At 39.3% G+C, this 24,885-nt stretch overlaps 1 protein-coding gene across 5 annotated transcripts in view; it reads left to right on the top strand.

Annotated features, from left to right (window-relative positions):
• Positions 1 to 8,579: 8,579 nt before the first annotated feature.
• Positions 8,580 to 24,885, top strand: part of POC5 (POC5 centriolar protein) — a 39,914-nt gene continuing 23,608 nt past the window's right edge. The window contains exons 1-6 of one of the 5 annotated variants that reach the window (XM_089909033.1): positions 8,580 to 8,717; positions 12,658 to 12,753; positions 16,476 to 16,617; positions 18,430 to 18,516; positions 21,546 to 21,751; positions 23,646 to 23,822. In XM_089909033.1, coding sequence (XP_089765159.1) covers positions 12,670 to 12,753; positions 16,476 to 16,617; positions 18,430 to 18,516; positions 21,546 to 21,751; positions 23,646 to 23,822 — 696 coding nt within the window. In that variant the 5' untranslated portion in view covers positions 8,580 to 8,717; positions 12,658 to 12,669. Of the gene's footprint in view, positions 8,718 to 8,794; positions 10,308 to 12,657; positions 12,754 to 16,475; positions 16,618 to 18,429; positions 18,517 to 21,545; positions 21,752 to 23,645; positions 23,823 to 24,885 lie in introns of those variants that run through there. The other 4 variants (XM_022594645.2, XM_022594655.2, XM_022594636.2 and 1 more) reach the window with 4 other exon arrangements.

Here is a 24,885-nt window from a genome sequence, read left to right as displayed (position 1 = left end):
AAATTAAGGAAACACTCCCATTTACCATTGCAACAAAAAGAATAAAATATCTGGGAATAAACCTACCTAGGGAGAAAAAAGACCTGTATGCAGAAAACTATAAGACACTGATGAAAGAAATTAAAGATGATACCAACAGGTGGAGAGAAATACCATGTTCTTGGATTGGAAGAATCAATATTGTGAAAATGACTATACTAGCCAAAGCAATCTACAGATTCAATGCAATCCCTATCAAATAAGCAATGGCATTTTTTACGGAACTAGAACAAAAAATCTTAAAATTTGTATGGAGACACAAAAGACCCCAAATAGCCAAATCAGTCTTGAGGGAAAAAAATAGAGCTGGAGGAATCAGACTCCCTGGCTTCAGACTATACTACAAAGCTACAGTAATCAAGACAATATGGTACTGGCACAAAAACAGAAACATAGATCAATGGAACAAGATAGAAAGCCCAGAGATAAACCCACGCACCTATGGTCAACTAATCTATGACAAAGGAGGCAAGGATATACAATGGAGAAAAGTCAGTCTCTTCAATAAGTGGTGCCAGGAAAACTGGAAAGCTACATGTAAAAGAATGAAATTAGAACACTCCCTAACACCATACACAAAAATAACTCAAAATGAATTAGAGACCTAAATGTAAGACCCGATACTATAAAACTCTTAGAGGAAAACATAGGAACAACACTCTTTTACATAAATCACAGCAAGATCTTTTTTGATTCACCTCTTAGAGTAATGGAAATAAAAACAAAAATAAACAAATGGGACCTAATGAAACTTCAAAGCTTTTGCACAGCAAAGGAAACCATAAGCAAGACAAAAAGACAACCCTCAGAATGGGAGAAAATATTTGTAAATGAAGCAACTGACAAAGGATTAATCTCCAAAATATATAAACAGCTCATGCAGCTCAATATTAAAAAAACAAACAACCCAATCCAAAAATGGGCAGAAGACCTAAATAGACATTTCTCCAAAGAAGACATACAGATGGCCACGAAGCACAGGAACAGCTGTTCAACATCACTAATTATTAGAGAAATGCAAATGAAAACTACAATGAGGTATCACCTCACACCAGTTAGAATGGGCATCACCAGAAAATGTACAAACAACAAATGCTGGAGAGGGTGTGGAGAAAAGGGAACCTTTTTGCACTGTTAGTGCAAATATAAATTGATACAGCCACTGTGGAGAACAGTATGGGGGTTCCTTAAAAAACTAAAAATGGAATTACCATAACTGTTGTTGGGAATATAAATTGATACAGCCACTGTGGAGAACAGTATGGGGGTTCCTTAAAAAACTAAAAATGGAATTACCATATGATCCAGCAATCCCACTACTGGGCATATATCCAGAGAAAACCGTAATTCAAAAAGACACATGCACCCCAATGTTCACTGCAGCACTATTTACAATAGCCAGGTCATAGAAGCAACCTAATTGCCCATGACAGATGAATGGATAAAGAAGATATGGTACATATACACAATGGAATATTACTCAGCCATAAAAAGGAATGAAACTGGGTCATTTGTAGAGATGTGGATGGATCTAGAGACTGTCATACAGAGTGAAGTAAGTCAGAAAGAGAAAAACAAATATCGTATATTAACGCATATATGTGGAACCTAGAAAAATGGTACAGATGAACTGGTTTGCAGGGCCGAAATTGAGACACAGATGTAGAGAACAAACGTATGGACACCAAGGGGGAAAAACGGCAGGGGTTGGGGGTGGTGGTGTGATGAATTGGGAGATTGGGATTGACATGTATACACTGACGTGTATAAAACTGATGACTAATAAGAACCTGCTATATAAAAAAATAAATTAAATAAAATTCAAAAATTAAAAAAAAGATCCACACTGATCTTTAGTGGATGTGTGAAAAATAAAGATACCTTGAAAATGATGAATTAAATTTAAAAATTATTTCATTAAAAAAAGAATGTGTGGTATATATATAATGGAATATTCCTTAGCCATAAAAAAGACTGAAATAACGCCATTTGCAGCAACATGGATGAATCTAGAGATTATCATACTAAGTGATGTCAGACAGAGAAAGACAAATGTTATATATCACTTATATGTGGAATCTAAAAAAATAGTACAAATTGACTTATTTACAAAACAGAAACAGAGTCACAGACATAGAAACAAACATGTTTACCAAAGGTGGGGGGGGGATAAATTCAGAGTATGGGATTAACAGATACACGCTACCATATATAAAATAGATAAACAACAAGAACCTATCATATAGCACAGGGAACTATTTCAATATCTTGTAATAACTTATAATGGAAAAGAATCCAAAAAAAGAATATAAATGTATAACTGAATCATTTTGCTGTATGCCTGAAACTAACACAATACTGTAAATCTATACTTCAATTTTAAAAAATTATTATAGTAAAAAAAAGAATTGCATAGATTCTCATCACTGAGCTGAATTGCCCGCGTCTGCAAACCTACCCTCAGAAGCCCTAACGACCCAAGAATATAACATCTGTAGGGCACTCAAAACATCAGTGGGACTCAAGTAGTATTGTTCTGTGAAAAACTAATTAATGTGCTTCTTGCAGCTAGTCCTAGATTGTTTTAACAGGAGAAAGAAATGATAAGAGTAAGGAAGTTTTTATGTGGCTAGAGGATGCTAACAGAGGGGTTCAAGGGCATGTCTCTATAATTAGGAAGAACAGAGAAGGCTGATGGTGAGGGTTAAGAAACAAACTCCGTTCTGCCATAAAAAGACCAGGGAATGCTGTGTAGCAAAATGCAACTGTGGATTCCAGGGAATCAAAATATTCTGAATAAGCTCTTATTCCACTACAAATACCCACCCCTGCACAGCGCTGCCATGTTGCCTCATCTGCAGACCACTGTGCCCACAATGCCCACCACCTCCCTTTGTCTTTGCTTATCGACAGTCTTTCTCCCTCTGCTGTCCTTCAGTTAAATGTGTTCAATGAATCCATCTTTTTGGCTCTCAGTGTGCGCTGGGATTCTAAATAGACTACGCAGTCCAGCTACAGAAATTCTATGTGGGGACATGCATTGTAAGCCACTTTCCCCAAAATAATCTACCATGTTCTTTGCACACCTTCCTGCCGGAACTCAGATTTCACCATCAAGTCACTTTTCTGATTTAGAAAAACAAGAGCATTGTTTCCAGAAGGCCAGTACTCGTAGTTCATAAGGAATGGATCTCTCTGGAGACTTGTGCCTCTCTCATCTGTGGAGGTTAAATTACTATGTCAGCCACTTGTAACCTGGAGAAACAAGGTCCAGCCTGAGAGGCTGTGACAAAGGCAGGTACCTCTGAATTGAGGAGTAGAGGATGAAAAAGAAGGGAAGGAAAATCTGTGAGTCCAGCAGTCTTATGGAAAAACATCCATGGGGTTAGCTATAATGTATCAAGACCTTAGGGCACACCATGGCAGTCTCACCCAAATATGGTCCTAGCAAGGGTTCTGACCCTGAAATCTCTCCCCATCTCCACCCCTATTCCTTTTCCCTGGACTTCTCTTTATTTGACACTTTCTCTCTCTTTCCAGGTTGGCAATTCCAAGAAAGCAAATATAGTTTTCTCTAGATCTAATTTATTCCTCCACAAAATGAAAGTGATAGACTAGATTATGGTTGCTACCCTAGAACAGGAGTCATCAATGTTAAAGACTTCCAGGTCAAGGAATGTTCCCTTACAGTCCTAGCTAAATAAATAATAGGGTGAGGAGACAGGCTTTTTAGATGAGTCAGGGATGACCTGGAAGATAAAGAGGTTTCAAATCAGTCCCCTAACCCAGGCTTAGCAAAAATAACATGGGTTTCAGCTCTTTCCAACAATAATAACTCAGCGATGCTCCCAACAGGTACTTAGAGCCATCTTAGGTTCATGCCTTCATCTTGAAGAATGTTAAAACACCAGATCTAACAAACCCGAACCCTTTGTACTTTTAAAAACTGCAAAGTACTTTCACATACATTGCTTCCCAACAGATTCATATGTCCATCTGTATAGATCTAGTTGTGATATTAGTTGGAGGGATGGCTATAAGAGATTGTCCCAAAAATACAGGGACTTAAAGGAAAAAAAGAAACAATTTGTTTGTTTTCCTATATTATAGAACCGGCAGAGTTCTATTCCACCTGATCATTCAGCCCAACAGAGTGGGGAAGGAGAAGGCTTAGAGAAAGTATAACTAAGGTTTTAAATCCCATTTCACTTCCACTCATATTCCATCACCTCACTTTACTGCCAGGTAGACTGGGAAATGTAGTCTACCTAGGCAGCCATGTGCTCAGAGTTGATGATTTTACTATGGAAGAAGGGAATAGATTTTTGATAGATAGATAGATAGATAGACAGACAGATATAGGTTCAGGTTCAGGTTTAGCTTTAGATTTAGACTTGGTAGATTCTATTATTTTCTCAACTTTAAAGAGATGAGCTTAGGCTCATAAAGGACACAAAGCTTCCACAAAGTTGTACACCTAGTACATGGTAAATTTGAAAACTCCGGGATAGCTCTTCTGAATTTAGGGGAGCTTTGAATGTCATGTAATACCAAGGAAGGTTTTTGAGGAAGAAGTGATGTAATCCAAATTTAGGAAGATAATTTAGAAGCAGTGTGAAGAGTGAATTATAGAAAGAAGAAATAAAGACCTGCAACTAGAGAAACAGTCCAAATTTAGCAACAGCTTAACCTAAAACAGTGGGGATTAAAAGGAAACATATCAGAGTAGAGGTTCAGAACTTAGGGCCCATGGAAAGGCATCTATATGGACAAACTCAGTAGTCACTTCAGTAGCATTTTACTGAAGCCTCTCCTGGTTTTCCTCCCACTTCTCCAGCCCCTCCTTCTGTCTCATTTGCTGGCTCCTCCATTGCTACCCAACCTCTGAACATTAGAGGAATCCAGGGTTCATTTCTAAACCCTCTTCTCTACTCACTTTACTCTCTCCCCCCAGGTTGTCTCATCTAGTTCCTTAACTTTAAATTGCATCTTATCAGTTATTTATTACCACAATAAATCTACATAACAAGCCACCCCAAAGCACAATGGCTTTAAGCAATCAATGTTCATTTAGCTCCTGACTATGCAGGTTTGCTGGGTGGTCCTGCCATCCTTGATTGGACTTACCCACATGTCTGGGTGTCAGGTGGCTATAGACTGATCTAGGATGGCCTCAGCAGGGATGATCAGGCAACTCAGGTCTACTACACTGTCAACTTCCACTAGGCTAGTTGAGACAGGTTCTCATGATGATAACAGAGGGCAAAAGCAAGCCAAGCCAATCAACAAGCATCTTAAAAGCCTCTGCCTCCATCATGTTTCTTAACATCCCATCTGCTGTTAATGAGAAGGCATGGCAAAGGACACTGATATAGTAAGAGATGAATAATTGGAGCCATTTTTGAAATCCTCCACAATTTCTACATGCAAAGCCTCCTTGATTTACGTATCTGTGTCCCGACCTCTTTTCTGAGCTCTAGACATATATGTCTAATGGCCTAATGGACAGTCACTTGGCTATGTCCAGGTATTACAAACAGCATATTTAAAAATGAACTTTTGATCTTCTCCTTTTAAAACCTGATCCTCATCCAGTGTTCTCTTTCTCAGTAAATGTCATCCACCCAGTCGCTCAAGTCAAACTTGAAACCATGGTATCCTTCTTAGCACTTCTCTCCTTCATCTCAAATACAATTCATCAAGTCCCATCAATTCTACTTCCAAAATATATCTCATATCTGTCATCTTCTCTCCATCTCCCTTGCAACCCCTCTATTCTAAATTGTTTTCATCTCTCTCCTGAACATCTAAAAATATCCCAATGGACTTTAAGTAAAATCTCAAACCTTTAACATAGAACCCTCACTTCCATCTGCAGCCTTATCCTGTACCTGCCCCTACTTCACTAAGATTACTTGCTTTTATTCATCATCCAGATATAATAAGTGTTTTCTTACCTCAAGGCCTTGGCCACTGTATTGATTTCCTAAGGATGCCATAACATATTACCACAAAATGGGTGGTTGAGACAACAGAAAATTTTTTAACATCTTTACTGGAGTATAATTGCTTTACAATGTTGTATTAGCTTCTGCTGTATAACAAAGTGAATCAGCTATATGTATACATATATCCCCATATCTCCTCCCTCTTGCGTCTCCCTCCCACCCTCCCTATCCCACCCCTCTATGTGGTCACAAAGCACTGAGCTGATCTCCCTGTGCTATGTTGCTGCTTCCCACTAGCTATCTATTTTACATTTGGTAGTGTATATAAGAGACAACAGAAATTTATTCATTCACAGTTCTGGAGGTCAGAAATCCACAGTGTCACCAGGGCTATGCTCTCTCTGAACACTCTAGGGGAAGACCTTTCCTTGCCTTTCTAGCTTCTGGTGGTTGCTGGCAATACTTGGCATCCCATGGTTTATAGATGCATCACTCCAATCTCTGCCTCCCTTTCTCCCCTGTATCTCTTCTGTGTCTAAATTTCCCTCTCCTATAAGGACACAAGTCATTGGATTAAGGCCCACCTTAATCCAGTATGATTTCATTTTAACTTGATTATATCTGCAAAGACCCCATATCCAAATAAGGTCACATTCACAGGTACTAGGGTTTAGGACTTAAACATATCTTTTTTGGAGGATACCATCTAATCCATAACAGTGACACTATTCCCAACAGAACATTTTGAGTGATAAGGACATGGACTTTGGAGCCCAGACTGCCTCAATTTGAATGCCAGTTTTGCTCTTATTAGCTGTGTGTGCCTAGACAAGCCACATAACCTCTCTGGGTTTCAATTTTCACATCTTTAAAATGAAGATGGAAACAGAGTCCAAGTCACAGGGAGAATCTGAGAATTAAATGAGTTAATTTGTACAGTGCCCTGAACACAGAAAACATTATATGTGTGTTTATTAAAGTTCTTTATATACTCATCCTTCAGGTCTCAGCTTAAATGTACTTTATCACACAGACATTTCCTGATTTCTCCTCACTTCAAACATAATTCATAACTATTTATTCATTTGTATTGTTAATTTGATGTCTGTTTTCCAATTAGACTAAGTTCCATGAGAGCAGAGTGTGTCTATTTTATTCACCACTCTATTCCTAGCACCAACAAAATGCTTTGCATCTGATGACTGTTAGATAAATATTTGTTGAAAGAATAATTATGCAGGGTTCAAGCTGGCAATTTAATTTTCGTGGGTTTGTGGAGGGTTTTAGTCTCCCTCTCTCTCTTTGGCTCCACCTCTAGGAACCTTCGAAAAAGAATCTGTTCTAAATTCATAACATGAAGACAGGTTTGTTCTCTTTCTCGATGTAGCTTCACGGAAGAATGGTGATGCCTTAGCCAACAGTTTTCTATGAAAATCTGCCCCCCAAAGGGACAGAGAAGAGAAACACGGAGCCAAGTACAGGAGGGCACAGGGTTAGCGAATCAGAAACAATTACAGTGTAAGGGGTCACCACATGGTAATTCAATTGAAAAACAGATTTCGGAACCAGGTATGAATTTGTATCTATCAATAGGAATTTGTCCTTTATTATAAGCATGGGAAAGGTGGGGGGCAGAGAACAAACATAGCTTATGCTGAAGAAACTGCTGGTGTTCTTCTTATTTCATTGCTTGTATAAATAGAAGTCTGGCTCCGTGAACAGGTAAGTAGGTGAGACCCAGGTTATGCCATTTCTATCTACAGAAAAAGAAACGGATACCTCATCCTCCAGGTAACACAGGGAGCCTGAAAACTCACCGGGATCTCATCACTTGCTCTCCAGATTGGGGAACTCCCTTTGCCACCTGGATCCTAACATACCTCTAGCCGTTATGCCAATATAAGCTGAAAGACTAGTTTTTTGATGTTTATGCGATAGGTATTTTAGATATAGTAAGTCATTTAATCCCCCTACAAGCCTATATGTGGATAGCATTATCCAAGGTGACAGTGAGTACGTGATACAGCCAGGATATACTTATGATGATTCTAAGGTCAATACTCACTTCGCCCGAAGGGCTTGCCTTGCAATCTGACACGTTTGAAGTCACCAGTAAAACCTAGTCCGGCAGTTTCTTAAAGCCTGGTCCGCAGACCCCTGCGTCAGAATCACTGTTGGTCTTTGTTAAAAATTCAGATTCCCTGGCCCTAAGACTGAAGGAATCAGCAGGTGATTCTGCTGCAGGGCACCTGTGGAAGCAGATGATTCACATGCATGAGGACCACACGCATAGGCTATGGGCATTATCGCAGAGACAGCTGCATAACATCCTAGCTGACTTCAGCCCTGCTCGTCAGTCTCTAACCAAACCTGCCCTCAGAGCCGCCTGGTCTCCCGCAGGCGCAGAACGGAACTGGTCACGGGCTCCTGTACGCTGGGCGGGGCTCCCTAAGACTCCTCCCCCTCCGAACTAGCCGATGCAAGGGGCGGGGCTCTCCCTAAGAAACTTAATTCCGGCTTCTCCCTCCTGCCCCGCCCCCGGATCTCAGACCAATCAGACGGCAGGTTGCTGAAGCTCGGGGCCAATGCTCGGGGCCGTCCTTATTTCCTCCGTGCAGTTTGAAACTGTCAGGTTGCTGCTGAGGAAGTCGCTGGACTCACTGTTGTCTCAGTGGCGACGCGGAGACAAGACGCGGAGGAAGGAGTCCGTGTTTGCGGAGAGCCGAGGTGGTGGGTAGCGGCGCCGCGGGCGAGCCCCGCGCCCCTGGCGGAGGCACTGGAGTGGGGTTTAAAGTGTCTCGGCCTGGGTTGGCGCCCCCGGGGATCGGACAGGACAGGGCTGGGGGCATCTTCCCGAAACGCGGGCCCTTCACCTGTTCTGCGGGGCGGCAAGGTCGAGAGGTTTTTTCCCTCCGAGCCGTCCGGGAAGAGAGGGCAGGAGTGAGGGGTGCCTGAAGTATAGCGGTATTGTCGCTATAGGTTCGGGTCATTTAAAACGTTAGGGGGTAAAATGACCATGGCTAACCCTTTGTTTTTTGGGGTTTTTTTAAACATCTTTATTGGAGTATAATTGCTTTACAATGGTGTATTAGTTTCTGCTTTATAACAAAGTGAATCAGTTATACATATATATATGTTCCCATATCTCTTCCCTCTTGCAACTCCCTCCCCCCCCACCCTCCCTATCCCACCCCTCTAGGTGGTCACAAAGCACTGAACTGATCTCCCTGTGCTATGCGGCTGCTTCCCACTAGCTATCTATTTTACATTTGGTAACGTATATATGTCCATGCCACTCTCTCACTTTGTCACAGCTTACCCTTCCCCCTCCCCATATCCTCAAGTTCATTCTCTAGTAGGTCTGTGTCTTTATTCCCGTCTTATCCCTAGGTTCTTCATGACCTTTTTTTTTCTTAGATTCCATATATATGTGTTAGCATACGGTATTTGTTTTTCTCTTTCTGACTTACTTCATTCTGTATGACAAACCCTAGGTTCATCCACCTCACTACAAATATCTCAATTTCATTTCTTTTTATGGCTAATACTTTGTTTTAAAGTAAGTATTCGATTAACACAGGGGTAAGAGAAAGTGATTGAAGAGAACTTGTAGCCCTTTGCTTGCTCGCAGCTGCTTCTCCCTCTGTAGTCCCTGACTTGGGGAGGGGCTGGCGCACCCCCTCGCCTTGCCTGCAGCTAAGACAGCTCAAGGGCACAGGGACGTCACCCTGCTGCCCGCTCGCACGTTAATTCACTCTCTGCCTCTTGGAGGTTAATTTGAATTCCCGGACCCCCGCTTCCCCTATCAGCCAGGCAATTACCAAGATGTAATTTGATTTCTCTGGCAATAGACAAGGGCTCAGAACTTTTTATCTCGTGGTTTCTGATATCTTGGGTTAGAGAATACTGAAAATTTAGTTATCTGATGTACATCTGCTTCCCATCAAAGCAAGTTTCATTTTTCTCCTTTGTCTCTGAACTAGAAACAGTAAGGAGAATGCTACTGTTGGTAGAGTTTTAGATAAACTGTCATACCTTGTTGGCATCAAAACAGGGCAGATGGAAGATTTATAGCATATTTTCCAAAAGTACAGTAGTTGTTTTGTGTCTTCAGTGTCTATATTCAGAAATCCTTTTTGAGATCTGACCATACTTCTCAGCTTATTTGTTTTTTAAATAATCAGCACCCCCCAACCCCTGCCCCCCTTATTACCAGTCTGCAGACACATCCTAAAGGAAGAAGGGAATTGAAATAGAAGGGACAAAGTTACCACAGTGGTGGATTTGAAGTCCGTGAAGCAGCCATTCCTTGCTGCAGGCGTATGTGCTTATTTTATCCTCCCTAATTGGCTTAACTAAAGTCAGTCATGCTGAGATTTCATTTACTTATCATGTCTCTACACAGTAATGCTCATTGAATAAAGTTGAAATTTCCTTTCCACAGTCTAACCCCAGTCTATGTTTCCATTCTAATATTGCACTTCTCCCTGTATCTGCCCTTTCTATTTCATTTTCTTCATCTCTTAATTTTCAATTTTCAGCCCACTGTGATTGAGACTTGTTCCACTGTCCACTGAAATTGTTCAGGCTAAATGCCCCAGCAACTTCCTGATTGCCAAATTCAAGGGACTCTATCAGATTCTCATCTTCCTTTGGCATCTGTTTCTGACCACTCTCTCCTGGAAGCTTTTGTGATGCTGTTCTCGTTGTTCTACTGTTCTGACTTCTTTTTCAATCTTTGCTGGCTCTTCTCACTTCCCCTTTAAATATTAGCGGTTCTGATTTTAACCCTCCTCTTGCTACAATAGTGGGCCTTAACTTCACTAAGGTTATAGTACCCTCTGGACACATTGGAAGCTGAGAATCCTCTTCCTAGAAAAATACACATGTGCTAAAGATATTGCATACAGTTTGGGTGTAAGGACCTCAGAATAAGCACTCTCTCTCACACTCCTTTTCATAACTGATCTTATCCTCTCTCTTTTTTCAGCAGTTCCCATTATGCTGACGATTCCTCACAATGAATCTCGAAACCTATACATCCAGTGCAGGGCTCCCACCTTGCTTAACTCCAGAAAGTACCATTCACCTTGTAGCCATTGTGAATGGCAGTCCTTGGAGTTGTGCATTGCAAAAGTGGTGTGCCCAAGATACTGCATACCGGCAGCCTCACTTCCGTGCCTCGGAGGCACCTCATACCCAACAAGTCTGATAGTGAGCCCATTACCCTTTCTCCCAACCTGCTTGTCTTCCTATATTCCTTGCCTTGGGGAGTAGCACTACCATCCATCTAGTTGCAAGCCAGAAATCTGGAAGAGATCGACATTTCCTCCCATTAACCCCTTAACCAATTGTTGATCGTGATCTCGAATTTCCACTGCCATAACACAACTGTCTTACAGGCATAACTCAGTCCACTTCCCATTGCTGCCTCCTCCATTCAGGTCCCCATTTGCCAGAGGGAACATTTATCTCTTGGACTACTGAAGTTGGCTCTCCGTTGCTCTTTCTTCAGTATCCCACCTCTCAAATCCATCCTGAAAGCTGCCAGAGTGATCTTTCTAAAAGACAAGCCTGATCATGTTATCACTTGTTTAAGACTTTAATAACTTCTCTTAGAAGAAAGATGAAACTTTTTAACATGACATAATTATGATCTTCCATGATCTGGCTGCTCCTTACCTTGCCTGTTTCATCCTTAGCCAAACCTTGCTTTGTACCCTTTGCTTTAGCCTCACAAACTACTTGCAGTTCCTGGAGTATGTGTCCATGCCTCATTGACTTTGCTTATGCTGCGCTATTGCCTTGCATATCCTTTAATCTTTTATCTGTCTTTCAGGTCTCAACACCCTGATCGTTTATTCCCACTCCTTCACACCCTCATCATCCTACCCTGTGAAAAAGGCTACTCTGACCTCCCTACTTTGTGCCTCTGTTGTTTTAGGATCTAACAGCACTTTTTCTATCAGTCATTTCTAATATATACATGTCTGGCCCTCCTTACAGATTGCAGAGTCCTTGAGGACAAGGACTTCTTCATCTTACCTTTCTCACCAATGTCTTACATATAACTGGTGTTCGGATCATTTGAATAGTCATAATATGCCTTTTAAGGAACTTATGTACTTGTTACTACCAGTAATGTTATTATTATTTATTTTTTTGGTTAAGACCTTAAACAATTTTTCTTTGCATGGTATTAGAATCTATTGTTCCATATAGGCTTGCTTTTCTTAAAATAGTATTCCCAAAAGGTCAGTTCGCCAAGCAGAGAATTTACACAGGTTGTTCCTTCTCTCTTGGTTCAGTATCTTGTGGGAAAGGATGCAGCATCTAGGTCCTCACACACTATTGAACAGTGATCACACGTTCTGATTCTCAGCAGCCCCTACCATGGATTTTTCTGGGGAGCCTCCATTTTTTCTTTAACCTTTCATGTATTTGTCTCATCTCCTTGACTACATTATAAACTGGGAAGTGAGTCTTTGTCTTTCTTGCCCAGTGATTTCGTCCGTGGGTGTTCAGTATGTTGAATGATTTTAACATATCGAATGGTTATTGTTTATAGGGTAGGATGTTATTACACACACATATATGTATATAGAAAACATTTTACTTTAGTTTAAATATTGCAAAAAACAAACTGAAGTTAGCTTCTCCTGTTTTATAGTATTTGTACAGAATGTCATCAGATGAGGAGAAATGCTCACCTCCAGTTTTGCACAATGAATCCGACCGAGGCAGTTCTGTCTCTTCAGAACTTCAGGTAGGAAGACATGTCTAAATTTGTCATGACTTATTTATTTCAAACAAGAGACAATATGAGGGAAAACTAGGAATACATTTTTCATTCATTCATGCCATTTACATTTATAATTATAATGTGTATCAAATTATAATAATATCAAACTTTGGGAATTATTTTACAAACCTTGGGAAATACCTTACATTGTTTTAATTAACCTTTCAGAAGATAATCATGAACGCTTCCAGCATTCTCTGTACAAAGGCTTCAAACAACACAGTGAGAGGAGAAGCTGGAAATCTGAAGAAACATTTTTTCTTGAAATTTTCTCTTTGTAGATTTCTCATGTGAATGCTGCTTTCACTTTAATGCAAATTAATCCAATATCAAGCCATCCAGAGTTCTGGGGCCCTAGATTCCCCAGTGTTCCACTGTTGGTTCTGGCCCCTGTTGCCATACCATTCAGCACCTGCTGGTGCCCAGGACCTGGACAGTGACAGGTACATTGACTACAGAAGGCGTGGCTTTTATATGAAATGTTTTCAATTTCTTTTAATTCTAAGTGTTCTATCATCAAAAATATGGATTCAGATTTCTAGAGTAGATTTTAAATGAGAGAATACGGACACGGTATATCTTGGGTTTTATGGTTATATTACTTAAGAGGGGAAAAGCTGGATGGTATGTTTATGCCTAAGTAGAGTAAGTTGTTACTGGCACTGCATAAGATGACAGAAGCTTCAGGGAAATATTTTATGAAACAGATGTGTTCCTTTAATTGAAATAACAGGATTAGGAATTGGGAAGCTATTGGAAAAGTATCTGTGAATATTTACTAGGGTAAAAGTGGTCTGGAATTGTGACTTAGATGTTTCATCCTTGCCTTCCCTTTGGATGTCACCTCTCCCATATAGTGCTATCTCTTTAGGCAACAGTGTTGTCCTGCACCCTTCATCTTTGCTATATCCAAACTTCCTTCAGGAGAGAACTGATTAACTTATTTATACCTGTGATATTGTGAGTTATAATAAGTAAATAGTTGGTCTTCATCCCATTTCTGCCCCAGAGCTCCTAAACCTATTGGAATTTCCTAACTAGTGAGAATGATGGTATCTTTTGTTATGTTGATGATGTGACTTTTGGACCTCGCCTAAGGATGGGGACTGGTTGCCAGGAGAGACAACCATGTTATCAGAGGGTTGAAACGTTCAGTCACACCCCCCTGACCTCAGGGAGAGGGTCTTGGAAGTTGAATCAATCGCCAGTGGTCATTGATTTATTCAATTATGCCTATTTATTGAAGCCTGCATCAAAACCCAAAAGGACTGGGTTTAGGGAGCTTCCAGTTGGTGAACACATGTAAGTGCTGGGTGACTGGCCTGCCAGGAGAGGATACGGAAGCTCCATGCCCCTTCCCCATACCTTGCCCTGTATATTTCTTCCATCTGGCTATTTCTGGGTTATATCCTTTTACTGGTAATCTAGTAAGTAAAATGTTTCTCCGAGTTCTGTGAGCCCTCTAGCAAATTACTCAAACCCAAGGAGTGGGTCTTTGGAACCTCCAGTCCATAGCTGGTTGGTCAGAAGCACAGGTGATAATCTGGACTTGCGACTGGCATCTGAAGTCGTGGGGTGGGGGAGGGCAGTTTTGTGGGACTGATCCCTTCACCTTTGGAATCTGATGCTATCTCTGGTGGAAAGTGTCAGAATTGAGTTGAATTATAGGACACCCAAGTGGTGTCTGAGGATTGCTTAGTGGTGGGGGGGAAAAACTCACAGGACCTTTAATACTAAAATGTAAACACCTTATAAGATCTTCAAACTTTTTTATCACACAAGCAGCACCCAAAGACTCAGACTTAGAGTAAGTGCTAATGATAAGCATGTGACAAGGTGTGAAGTCACTGGCTACCACACAGCTCATCACTCTCGTGTCATAAGGAGGGACTGGCCCCATCAGATGTGCTTGAGTTTGAGTAGCTGGTAGTTGGTGTGGACCACCTATGTCATAGTTGTGTGCTCACCTGTACAGCTTACTTGAGCAGATGTGTACAGGTGTGAAGTTAAAATAACAACAAAACATAAACTTGTACAGAGCTACAACCTTTCCAATCTATGACACGTTCACAAGAATGTGACATCAATGGCAGAAGGAGCTTTATTCCAACTAACAAACAAATTTAATAATATACAGCTTCTGGCCTGTTAAAATTTAGTATATATGTCACCTTTGATAGTGTATGCTCTTTTATTAATTTTTTAAAGAGTTAAATAGCTTAAAAATGAAATATGAAGAAAATATTGTGGATTCCCTGAAGTACCTTCTTGGAAACTAGTTTGAAACGTATTGATATTGACTACTTACATAGTCTACAAGGTAGTTCTGACTTCAGAATTCTGACTGCAATTACATCTATTCTTTTGGGAAACACAAGACACTATGATATATTCATGGCCAGAAACTTGGGTGTGTTTAGACAGTTAAATATTCTTACTCATAGAAAACAGGGAGAAAGTAAGGGTTGCTAATCTTCAAACACCTATACCATATCATGACGGTCTTATTAAGGTAAGGTTCTTCCTTTGCTTTGACAGAATCTCTGTTAACTCAGTTCAGCAGATATTTACTGTGACACTTCAAGGAGGTGATTTTTAGCATCATTATTCTTCATCCTGAAGGTGAATCAAATAATAAGACAGTTATGACCAATGAAATGATGATAGTGGAGTTTTCTGTATCTGAACTAAACTTTTTATGGAGAAAAATTAATATTAATTCTTTAGAATAATGACATTTCATATTCTTGAAAACCTTCCCCCCATTTTTACTGCAAAGACGTTCTCTGGGTCCATGGCATAATATCCTTAGAAATTACTCCTGAATAGGAATATTTGTTGCCTCAGTGACCAACCCCTTTTGAATGGAGACTAAGTTCCAGTATATTTTTTACTTCACTGATAGAATTTTTTGGTTTGGCTAAACAAATATCTAACTATCTATATTAGGAAATTCCACTTTTTTTTTTTTTTAACTTGAGGAATATTCCTGTAAGGTCTACACTTTATGGCGTGCTTTTTTTATCCTCCTTTGGCATGTGCCATGATGTGCCAGCAGGTAGAATGCAGGTTGGCATTGTGTTCTCTTTTTATCTTCAGTATTCTTTCTCTTCCAGTATCTCTCATACTCTTTCCATGCTTACATATGAAAAGAGACTCAGGGTTGTTGTAGTATTGGGTGGGAGCAGGGATTGATCAGAGCCAAAACTACTTTTCATCCCTAGACCTTCCTGTTGTGGAGTCTTTGGGAGCAGCATCTTAGAACTAAATTTCAGAAAAGCAGAGAAATTGCCGTGTCTTTTCCCACCTGCAAGCAGCTGCCAATTGAAAGAGGGCTCTTCTGTGTTGTAGATGTTGATCAGCTTCAGGAAACTGCTCTAGGTAATCTGTGTCACCGTTTTAAATTGACATGCTGAAGGAATATGGGTACTAAGGCATTAGCACTAGAAGAAATTTGGGTAGGTATATTTGTTGGATTTTTTGCTTGTTTTTAAGAAATTTTACTTACTACAAGAGAGTGAGTAAATAATGAATGAAAAACATAAAAGTACACATTCCTTACTATCGTTTGGGCATACTGTTTCAGGAACTGAAGTAGAAAACATCTTTGTGCCTTTACCATTCTTTTGCCTGAGTGTCCCTTGTGACAGTGATATAATACATTATTTATTGTTGGCTTCTCATAGGAAGAGTATGAAGAACTGCTTCGTTATGCTATAGTGACTCCAAATATTGAATCAAGTGCTTCACAGCCATCTCATTCTAAGGGAGAAGTGGTGCCAGATATTAGAATTCCTACTATAATTGATGATATTCTTCAAAATCCAGGTTATGTATATTTTTCGAGATGTCTCTTCATTTAAGATGTTACTGAGTTTTTTAATGCTGTTGACTTTTGATTGTGAAAATACTTCTCCAGTGATTCTTCTCAATCAATAGTGTATATCACTATAATTTGGGGGAAATTTTACATTTTAATACGTTTTCCTTGGCTCTTATATAACAGTTGGATTTTTATTTGAACTTCATTTAGCTATTTTATGAAAAGTCATAAAATTAGAGCAACACTGTAGCAATTACATGTCTTTTAGTGGAGTATGTTGCATCTCTGTACTTGTTACAATGGTTTTATGCCGGCAGACACTGGAAACGAAATGCCCAAGCCCCCAAATTAGAGATGGTCTATAGGTAGCCCTCAGAACCCTTTAAGTTCACGAACCATGTGCTAGGACTTTGTCAGCAGTATTTATACGGGCCTGGAGGACTGTTTGGATTGTTACCGCAAAGGTGAACCCATTTTTGAACTGTGTCACTGACAGAATTGAGAACTAACACAAACCAGGATGTGTGTTGATAGATGAGTGAGTGAAAGGTAGAGAAAGGAAGATAAAACTCCTTTTACCAATCTGTTCCTTATTTGATACAAGATTCCAAACAGCTCACTCAAAACAAGCGTTCTTTCAAGGGGTGCAGATAGCCCTCCTAAAACAGCCCTTATAATGGGCAGTTATCAACAATAAGCATAACTCCAAGGATCCCTTGTTGAAGCACATGACACAGCCTAGTCAGAGCCAGCAGGCTCTTGGGTTCCTGGTAAGTCACAGCCCTAGTGTCTTGTTCCTCTCCCTCTGTAGACATGGAGTTTTCATTGCTCCTCAGCCTACGACACTGGATCAACAAATAGGACCAGAACCTCAAAACATACATATTTCTTCTACATATTTCTTCTAAAACTGAAACGTACTAACACTGAACACTTTCTGCCCAAATTCTGTTGATCTTCAAGAGATATGACCCTTGGATTTATTCATTCTCCATCAGTGATCTCGACCATGTTTTGATTATATGCACTTCCTACTGAGCAAAGCCAAAGTGCTGAATACTGTCTTAAAGCAATCACTTTGGACCTAAGAACCCTGGTCTTTTCTAGCATGTAAGATAGTATTCATTTGTTTATGCTCTGCCCTTTTCAAAAAGGATTTGAGATCTAAGCGTACAACATGCAGTGAGTTTAGATATCCTAATTCACACACAGACTTGGTTAGAATGGACTATGTAAATTTATCCCATTCTCTTTACTCTTGGTATTGCCGTTGCTTGGTAAATAGGGTGTGTTGAAGTTGACAAAGTCTCTGTAAGCCTCTGACACAGCCATCCTTGTGAGGTTTTTTTCCCAGTTTCCTTTTCGCCGTGTATTAACTAAAGGTTTCTGAGGTGCAAGTAAAGAAGTCCCTATTGGGGGGGAACCGGTGTCACTTTAGTTTGAATGCAGCTAGTGAAAAGCAGCGGGCCCCGGAAATATCCAGTGTTGCAGGATAAGACAGCTTTTCTAAGTTCTAACGTCATTCATCCACTTACTCTTTTAGTGTGAATTGAATGCCATTAGTAGACTGAATTCTTTTTCATCCATATTTTTTGGGTGAATTGAGCCTATTAATGATACAATAAGACTTTTCGAGTCACACTTTTTTCTTTCTTCCTATTCTTTGTCTTAATGTTCCTGTATCCCAGCATACTGTATTTTCCTTGTTCTAAAATCTGATTTGTGTACAGCTACCTTCTTAAATTAGGTGTGTGTGATTAGGCATTCTACGTAAGACTGGTTAGGTTTAATTAAAAGAAAAATCTCTTTCTTTTCAGCAGGAAATAGCCCTGCAGTAAGAGAAACGAGGATGGAAGTTGGAAAAAGATGTGATTTAAATATTTCAAGTCATTCAAAGACAGACGGTAGGACTTTTCCTTAGCTTATTTTTATTAATATACAACATTTTGTGCTTGGTGAATATTATCCATGTAGTAAGGGGAATGAATAATTGCAGCATATTACTTATTGGCAGGATTTTAAAATGCTATTATTACTAATTTATTAAGTAATACTATTTAAAATAATTTTGGGGGCTTCCCTGGTGATGCAGTGGTTGAGAATCTGCCTGCCAATTCAGGGGACATGGGTTCGAGCCCTGGTCCAGGAAGATCCCACATGCTGCGGAGCAAACTAAGCCCGTGCGCCACAACTACTGAGCCCACGCTCTAGAGCCCGTGAACCACAACTGCTGAGCCCACATGCTGCAACTACTGAAGCCTGCGTGCCTAGAGCCCGTGTTCCGCAACAAAGAAGCCACTGCAGTGAGAAGCCACCGCAACGAAGAGTAGCCCCCACTCGCCGCAACTAGAGAAAGCCTGTGTGCAGCAATAAAGACCCAACGCAGCCAAAAATAAATAAATAAATAAATTTATAAAAATAAATAAAATAAAATAAAATAATTTTGGGGACTTCCCTGGCAGTCCAGTGGTTAAGACTTCACCTTCCAGTGCAGGGGGTGCAGGTCCAATCCCGGGTTGGGGAGCTAAGATCCCACATACCTCGCAGCCAAAAAAACAAAACAGAAGCGATATTGTAACAAATTCAATAAAGACTTTAAAAATGGTCCACATCAAAAAAATCTTAAAAAAAATAAAATTAAATTATTTTGTAAGATGTCAGATACTACAATTAAGACAGGTTAATGCATTATAATGTGTGGCATTTTTTCTTAAAACTGCTAGATTAGAGAGCAGATTTTTTTTTTTTAATATTTATTTACTTATTTTGGCTGTGCCGGGTCTTAGTTGCAACACGTGGGATCTTCGTTGCAGCATGTGGGATCTTTTAGTTGTGGCATGCATGAGGATCTAGTTCCCCAACCAGGGATCGAACCCGGGCCCCCTGTGTTGGGAGTGTGGAGTCTTACCCACTGGACCACTGGGGAAGTCCCAAAGGGCAGATATTTTTAAAGGTTCAATGGGATATCATTTTGTCCAATTTAATTTTTTTCATAAACCAGAACATTATTTCCCAACTTTCAGGCATCCATGTACAAACTTAATGACTTTTGTCCCATCTTTATACCACCTGTCCTATTATTTAGTGTTTTTCTTTAGATATATTCATTTTTAGCTTAAATTCATTTTAAAAGGAAAATTTGTATCTGTCATTATTATCACATAAAAATAATATATACTTGTTACAATTAGAAAGCAATGGTTAAAATAAATGCAACTAAAACAAAGTTGTTAAATTTTGACCGAATACTAGTAGTGATGATATGTTCAGCCTGAAGTCTGTTTTTTCTTTGTTGAAGGGTGAGATTAGCAAGTGTTAAAGAGGTTGTAAAAGCATACTAACACCAGACTGAAACTTTTTCTTTGACGTAGAATAATAAAAATAGACTTTTCTTACTATGTGATTCAGTGTTATTTTTTATTTATTTTTTTTTCGGTACACGGGCCTCTCACTGTTGTGGCCTCTCCCGTTGCGGAGCACAGGCTCCGGACGCGCAGGCTCAGTGGCCATGGCTCACGGGCCCAGCCGCTCCGCAGCATGTGGGACCTTCCCAGACCGGGGCATGAACCCATGTCCCTTGCATCGGCAGGCGGACTCTCAACCACTGCGCCACCAGGGAAGCCCGATTCAGTGTTATTTAATGTAAGGACCATTTAAGCCACCATATAAGAAATGCCTCTGTCCTTTAGTTTTCTCACTTATAAATGGAAGACTTGGAGCCTCCCACATTCTTAAGTTGATGCTATTTTTTAAAATGTGAGTATATATTTAAAAACAACAACAAAAAAGCAGAGCTATGCTTTTTCCCTGAGTGCAGATCTAATTGTAGTAAAAGAGAATATTCATGTACTTTGTCATTCTGCCTTTTTCTTTGGGTTCCTTAACCATCTTCAGAACATGTAGGTAGTGTTTCATTGTATGACTAGCCTGAACCATTTTTTGATACATTTTTTTACACAAAATATATGTATTAGGGAATGATTTTCCCTTTTGCAAAGTATTCTGGAAAGATTTACTTTTAAATAACAAGTTCTATAGTAGATTATTCTTTGTTTGATACATTCAGTAAGGAAAAGAGGAAAGCCCTTCAGTCTTGGTTATTAGGACCCTTATAGTAAAAGTGTGAGATACATGAGAAGTTATGATGAATAGTCTGTAATTCCAATATTCATGTGTGATAAAATAGTAACTTTTCTATTTTTGTGCTTTTTAAAGATAGATACCAATTCTCTTTCTGGCTCTGGCTCTCACACCAACCCCCCATGTACATGGGAAGGAGGTGGGAGTGATGTACATATGTACATACATATATATAGATACATATATTTCTCACCTATATGTTGAAGGCTCACAGGGTACCTTACAACTGAGTGTTTGATAAACTAAACTAGTCTCTTATAGTGTTGAATTTTAGTAGTGTTAAAACCCACACCATTGTTTTACATAAAGTAACAATGACTTATATACAGCCACTCTGACCTTGGTCATTTAACCCTTTCTAAACCTCAGTTTCCTCATCAGTAAAATGGAGATAATAATACCTTTTTCTTAGAGTAGTGTGTATTATGAGCTAATCCTTATGACGTTTTTATTACAGGAACATAAGAAGCATTTAGTAAATGTTGATATGATGATGTGAATGATAATAGTTTCAGCTCAGGCTATACCTAGGTATATGAAACATCCTTATTTGGGATAGAGGTCATTTGTGGGTGGAGGAGGGAAGTGTAGGAGACTTCTTGTGCTGGTCAGTCCTAAATCAGTGACAATACTGAAATTTAAAACAGCCAGATTCAGTACACTGAAAGTCCATTCTCTGCATTTTCCTCAGCCTCCATAGATAACTGACATCTTGTAGGCTTCCAGTATAACTCCTTACCAGTTTGGGTTATTTTCAATTTAGCTAACCACTCCAACTTTTCTTTTCTTCTAGGGTCATCACCAGTGTCGTCCCCAAGGAAGTCACCTCACCTGGTTATGGACTTCTTCAGTTCGAATCTTTTAGTTGACTCTTCCTCACCAAGGTCTAATTCTAGTCCTGTAGATGCCCATGAAGTAGTTGGGACCGATTTTCTTATTTCTGATGAAAACCTTCAAAAGATGGAAAATGTGCTTGATCATTGGAGTTCAGGTCTTAAGGTATTACAGTGTTCGCTTACAATTGTTTAATATGTAGTATAGCAGTTTTGCTCTTGATTCCACTGTTTATTCTTCTTTTCTTTGAATTAAAAAGTTAAAAAAAAACAAAAAAACTGTAGTTGCCTTAGATCAGTCCAGTGTCTTAAATCTATGCCTCTCAATCGTTAACATCCATGTGAATCATCTGGGGATTCTGTTAAACTGCAGCTTCTTATTCAGTCAGTCTTGGCCATGGTCCAAGATGGTGCATTTCTTTTTTTTTAATTTTTTATTTGAAACGCACATAGTTAGACCTGTACCACTTTTTAAAAAATTTTTTTATTTAGTTTTATTTATTTATTTTTGGCTGCATTGGGTCTTCGTTGCTGCACATGGGCTTTCTTTAGTTGCGGTGAATGGGGGCTACTCTTCATTGCTGTGTGCACACTTCTCATTGTGGTGGCTTCTCTTGTTGTGGAGCACAGGCTCTAGGCTCCCGGGCTTCACTAGTTGTGGCACGTGGGCTCAGTAGTTGTGGCTTGCAGTCTCTAGAGCACAGGCTCAGTAGTTGTGGAGCATGGACCTAGTTGCTCCATGGCATGTGGGATCTTCCCGGACCAGGGCTCGAACCTATGTCCCCTGCACTGGCAGGCAGATTCTTAACCACTGCGCCACCAGGGACATCCCTAAGATGGTGCATTTCTAACAAGCTCCCAGGTGATGGTTCAGAAGCCATACTTTGAATAGCAAGGTTTTAAATAGTTGCTGGAACAGCTCTCCATGTGCTACTGAACTTCTCGAGATGTTTTGAAAGGCTCAGCCTGTGTGACTGAGAGAGACACCTATTGAGCCTTTCCCACATCATACCTATGACTAATGGAAATGTCTCCTTTTATATGAAGCATAAGACCCAATTTTAGCAACATGTATTCATTTTATAGCCACTCTTATAGCAACCACAGTGTATAACTGATAAATCAATAAAAATTGATTTTTATTTTGGTGATGTTAGTGGCCTCTAAATAAAACAAACTAATCCAGAAATGGCAGTTTTTCTGCTATTTAAAATATAATGGAGAAAATGACGTTTTTCTGAAACAGTTTGAGAAAACTAAGCTGAGTATTCACATATGTGGAGAAATTATGGTCATGAGAGTTTTGTGGCATCTATATTTTCTCCATTATTTGGAACCTTAAATTCTAGAAGTAATCTTTTAGTATAATTTCTATCATTTTTCTCCAGGGAACAGGTTTCATACTTCTAATCGTGGCGTTAAGTCCATTGGAGTAATGTACCACCAACCATTTAAAAATTGTCCTATGTTCAGTTAACCATACTGTTACCCAGTTTTTTGATACTGTTATCCAATTTTTTGATAACATGATTATTTGGCCTTTTTATTTATGCCAGTCAGTAGGGTGAAAAGGGATCGGTCTTAGCAATTTGTTGTAAGGTGGCTGTTGTGATGAATGATTTGGAGGAAGAAAACATCAACTCCAATGGTTTCCACTGTTCATCTCTATCTAAATAATATCCCAGTCCTGTGGCTCAGCCTAGGCCATAGTCCTGCATTTCCTTTTTGTCTGATCCACTTTAATATGGATATTTAAGTCCTTGAGTAAACAAAGGAACTGTTTATTAATGAATGAGACCTAAAAAATATTTTAATGACACTAAGGTTTCATACAAAGTAACTTAAACTAGGGGAAAAAAATCATGTCCTTAGTATGGTGAATGTGAACTAAGAAGAGCTGTGACTGTTGAACTTGCAGATGTTTTCATTAGTGGATTTTTTTTTAATAGCTCTTACGTTGATTGTTCTGATTTTTAAAAATTTTTTCTTAATTTCAGTGTCATTTTATGAAGTGGTATTAAGGAACAGACTACTTAATTGTCAGTATATTTATTTTTCAGACAAACATCATATCTGAACTAAGTAAATGGAGACTTAATTTTATTGACTGGCACCGAATGGAAATGAAAAAAGAGAGAGAAAAGCATGCAGCAGATATAAAACAACTGTGCAGCCAGATCAACAGCTTGAAGGAGCTGCAAAAAACCTATGAAGTCTCCATTGGGAGAAAAGATGAGGTCTTCTTTTTCATACTGCTTTTTAACTGAGATTCAGTAAATGTCTTGCTGGGTAATAAATGCCAGGAACTGATTGTTTAGATCATTACAAGATACAAAGGGAAGATCATTTCAGAAACTGGTAGAAAAATAGATGCATAGAAACAAGATTTATTCTTCACATTAAATGTGCCAGGATCACGTCATTTTATCTTTGCCATCACGTTTTGTGTGCTCTAAGAGTGCATATTAAGTGTGGGAACACTAGTTTTTTCTTCCCAATCTTTTCTTCCTAACTGCCCTTAACAGAATGTCAGGGAACCACCATTACCCACATTTTCAACCATCCTTTCAGAGGGGCGTAAGTATCCCACATTCTATCTGTGATATGTCTTTATTCATTAATGAAGTCCTTCATTTTGTTGATAAGCACAAGAGCACTATTTATTTCACTTTCTGTCAGCCTCTTAAGAACTTGAGAGTAGGGTTCAAATCTGGGCTAATTTTGTGCTTCCCAACAGCACCTTGAACAAAGCAGATGGGCAGCAAATCTGTAGCTCCCACAGGAGGATGGTGACCTTCAGAGAAGAGGGACTCACAGCAGACACCTCAGCTACTTGTCTGCAGATGCAGCACTCACTGTTTTAATGAACTAGATAAGATTATCGGTTTTTTTAAATATACTTTTTTGGGGCTGTTATAGGGTGCAATGTAAAATTGATCATTTTACGTAGTTTGCTTTTTTGAAACAATAGATACTAATGTCAGTCATTTTCTCTATTACCCTCAAAATTCTCTCCTAAGGTTTTAAAATATTTTATTAAATTTAATTTTTTTATTTCAAAAGTGTCACACGCAAAAAGAGTATATATGCATGTCCAGTTTTTGAAAATAAAGTGAACAGCCATGTGCCACTACACAGCTTAATGGACTATTATTAGTATCTTAGAATTCCTGCCCTTTTCCACTTTTGAAAATTATTTAAAGAACCAGAATGTCTCTCAGTAAATATGCCTAATTTACCAAATCTCTTTTTAATGGGACCATTTTTAGATATATATTTCAGTTACTCAGTTCTTTATAA

The sequence above is a fragment of the Delphinapterus leucas genome, chromosome 3 (assembly GCF_059928025.1).
Source record: "Delphinapterus leucas isolate spDelLeu-1000000601 "Yukka" chromosome 3, BTC_Dleu_Yukka2, whole genome shotgun sequence".
In the NCBI taxonomy this organism is placed as follows: Eukaryota; Metazoa; Chordata; class Mammalia; order Artiodactyla; family Monodontidae; genus Delphinapterus; species Delphinapterus leucas.
The sequence above is the reverse complement of the archived record's forward strand: the minus strand, read 5'-3'. Positions and strand labels throughout refer to the sequence as shown.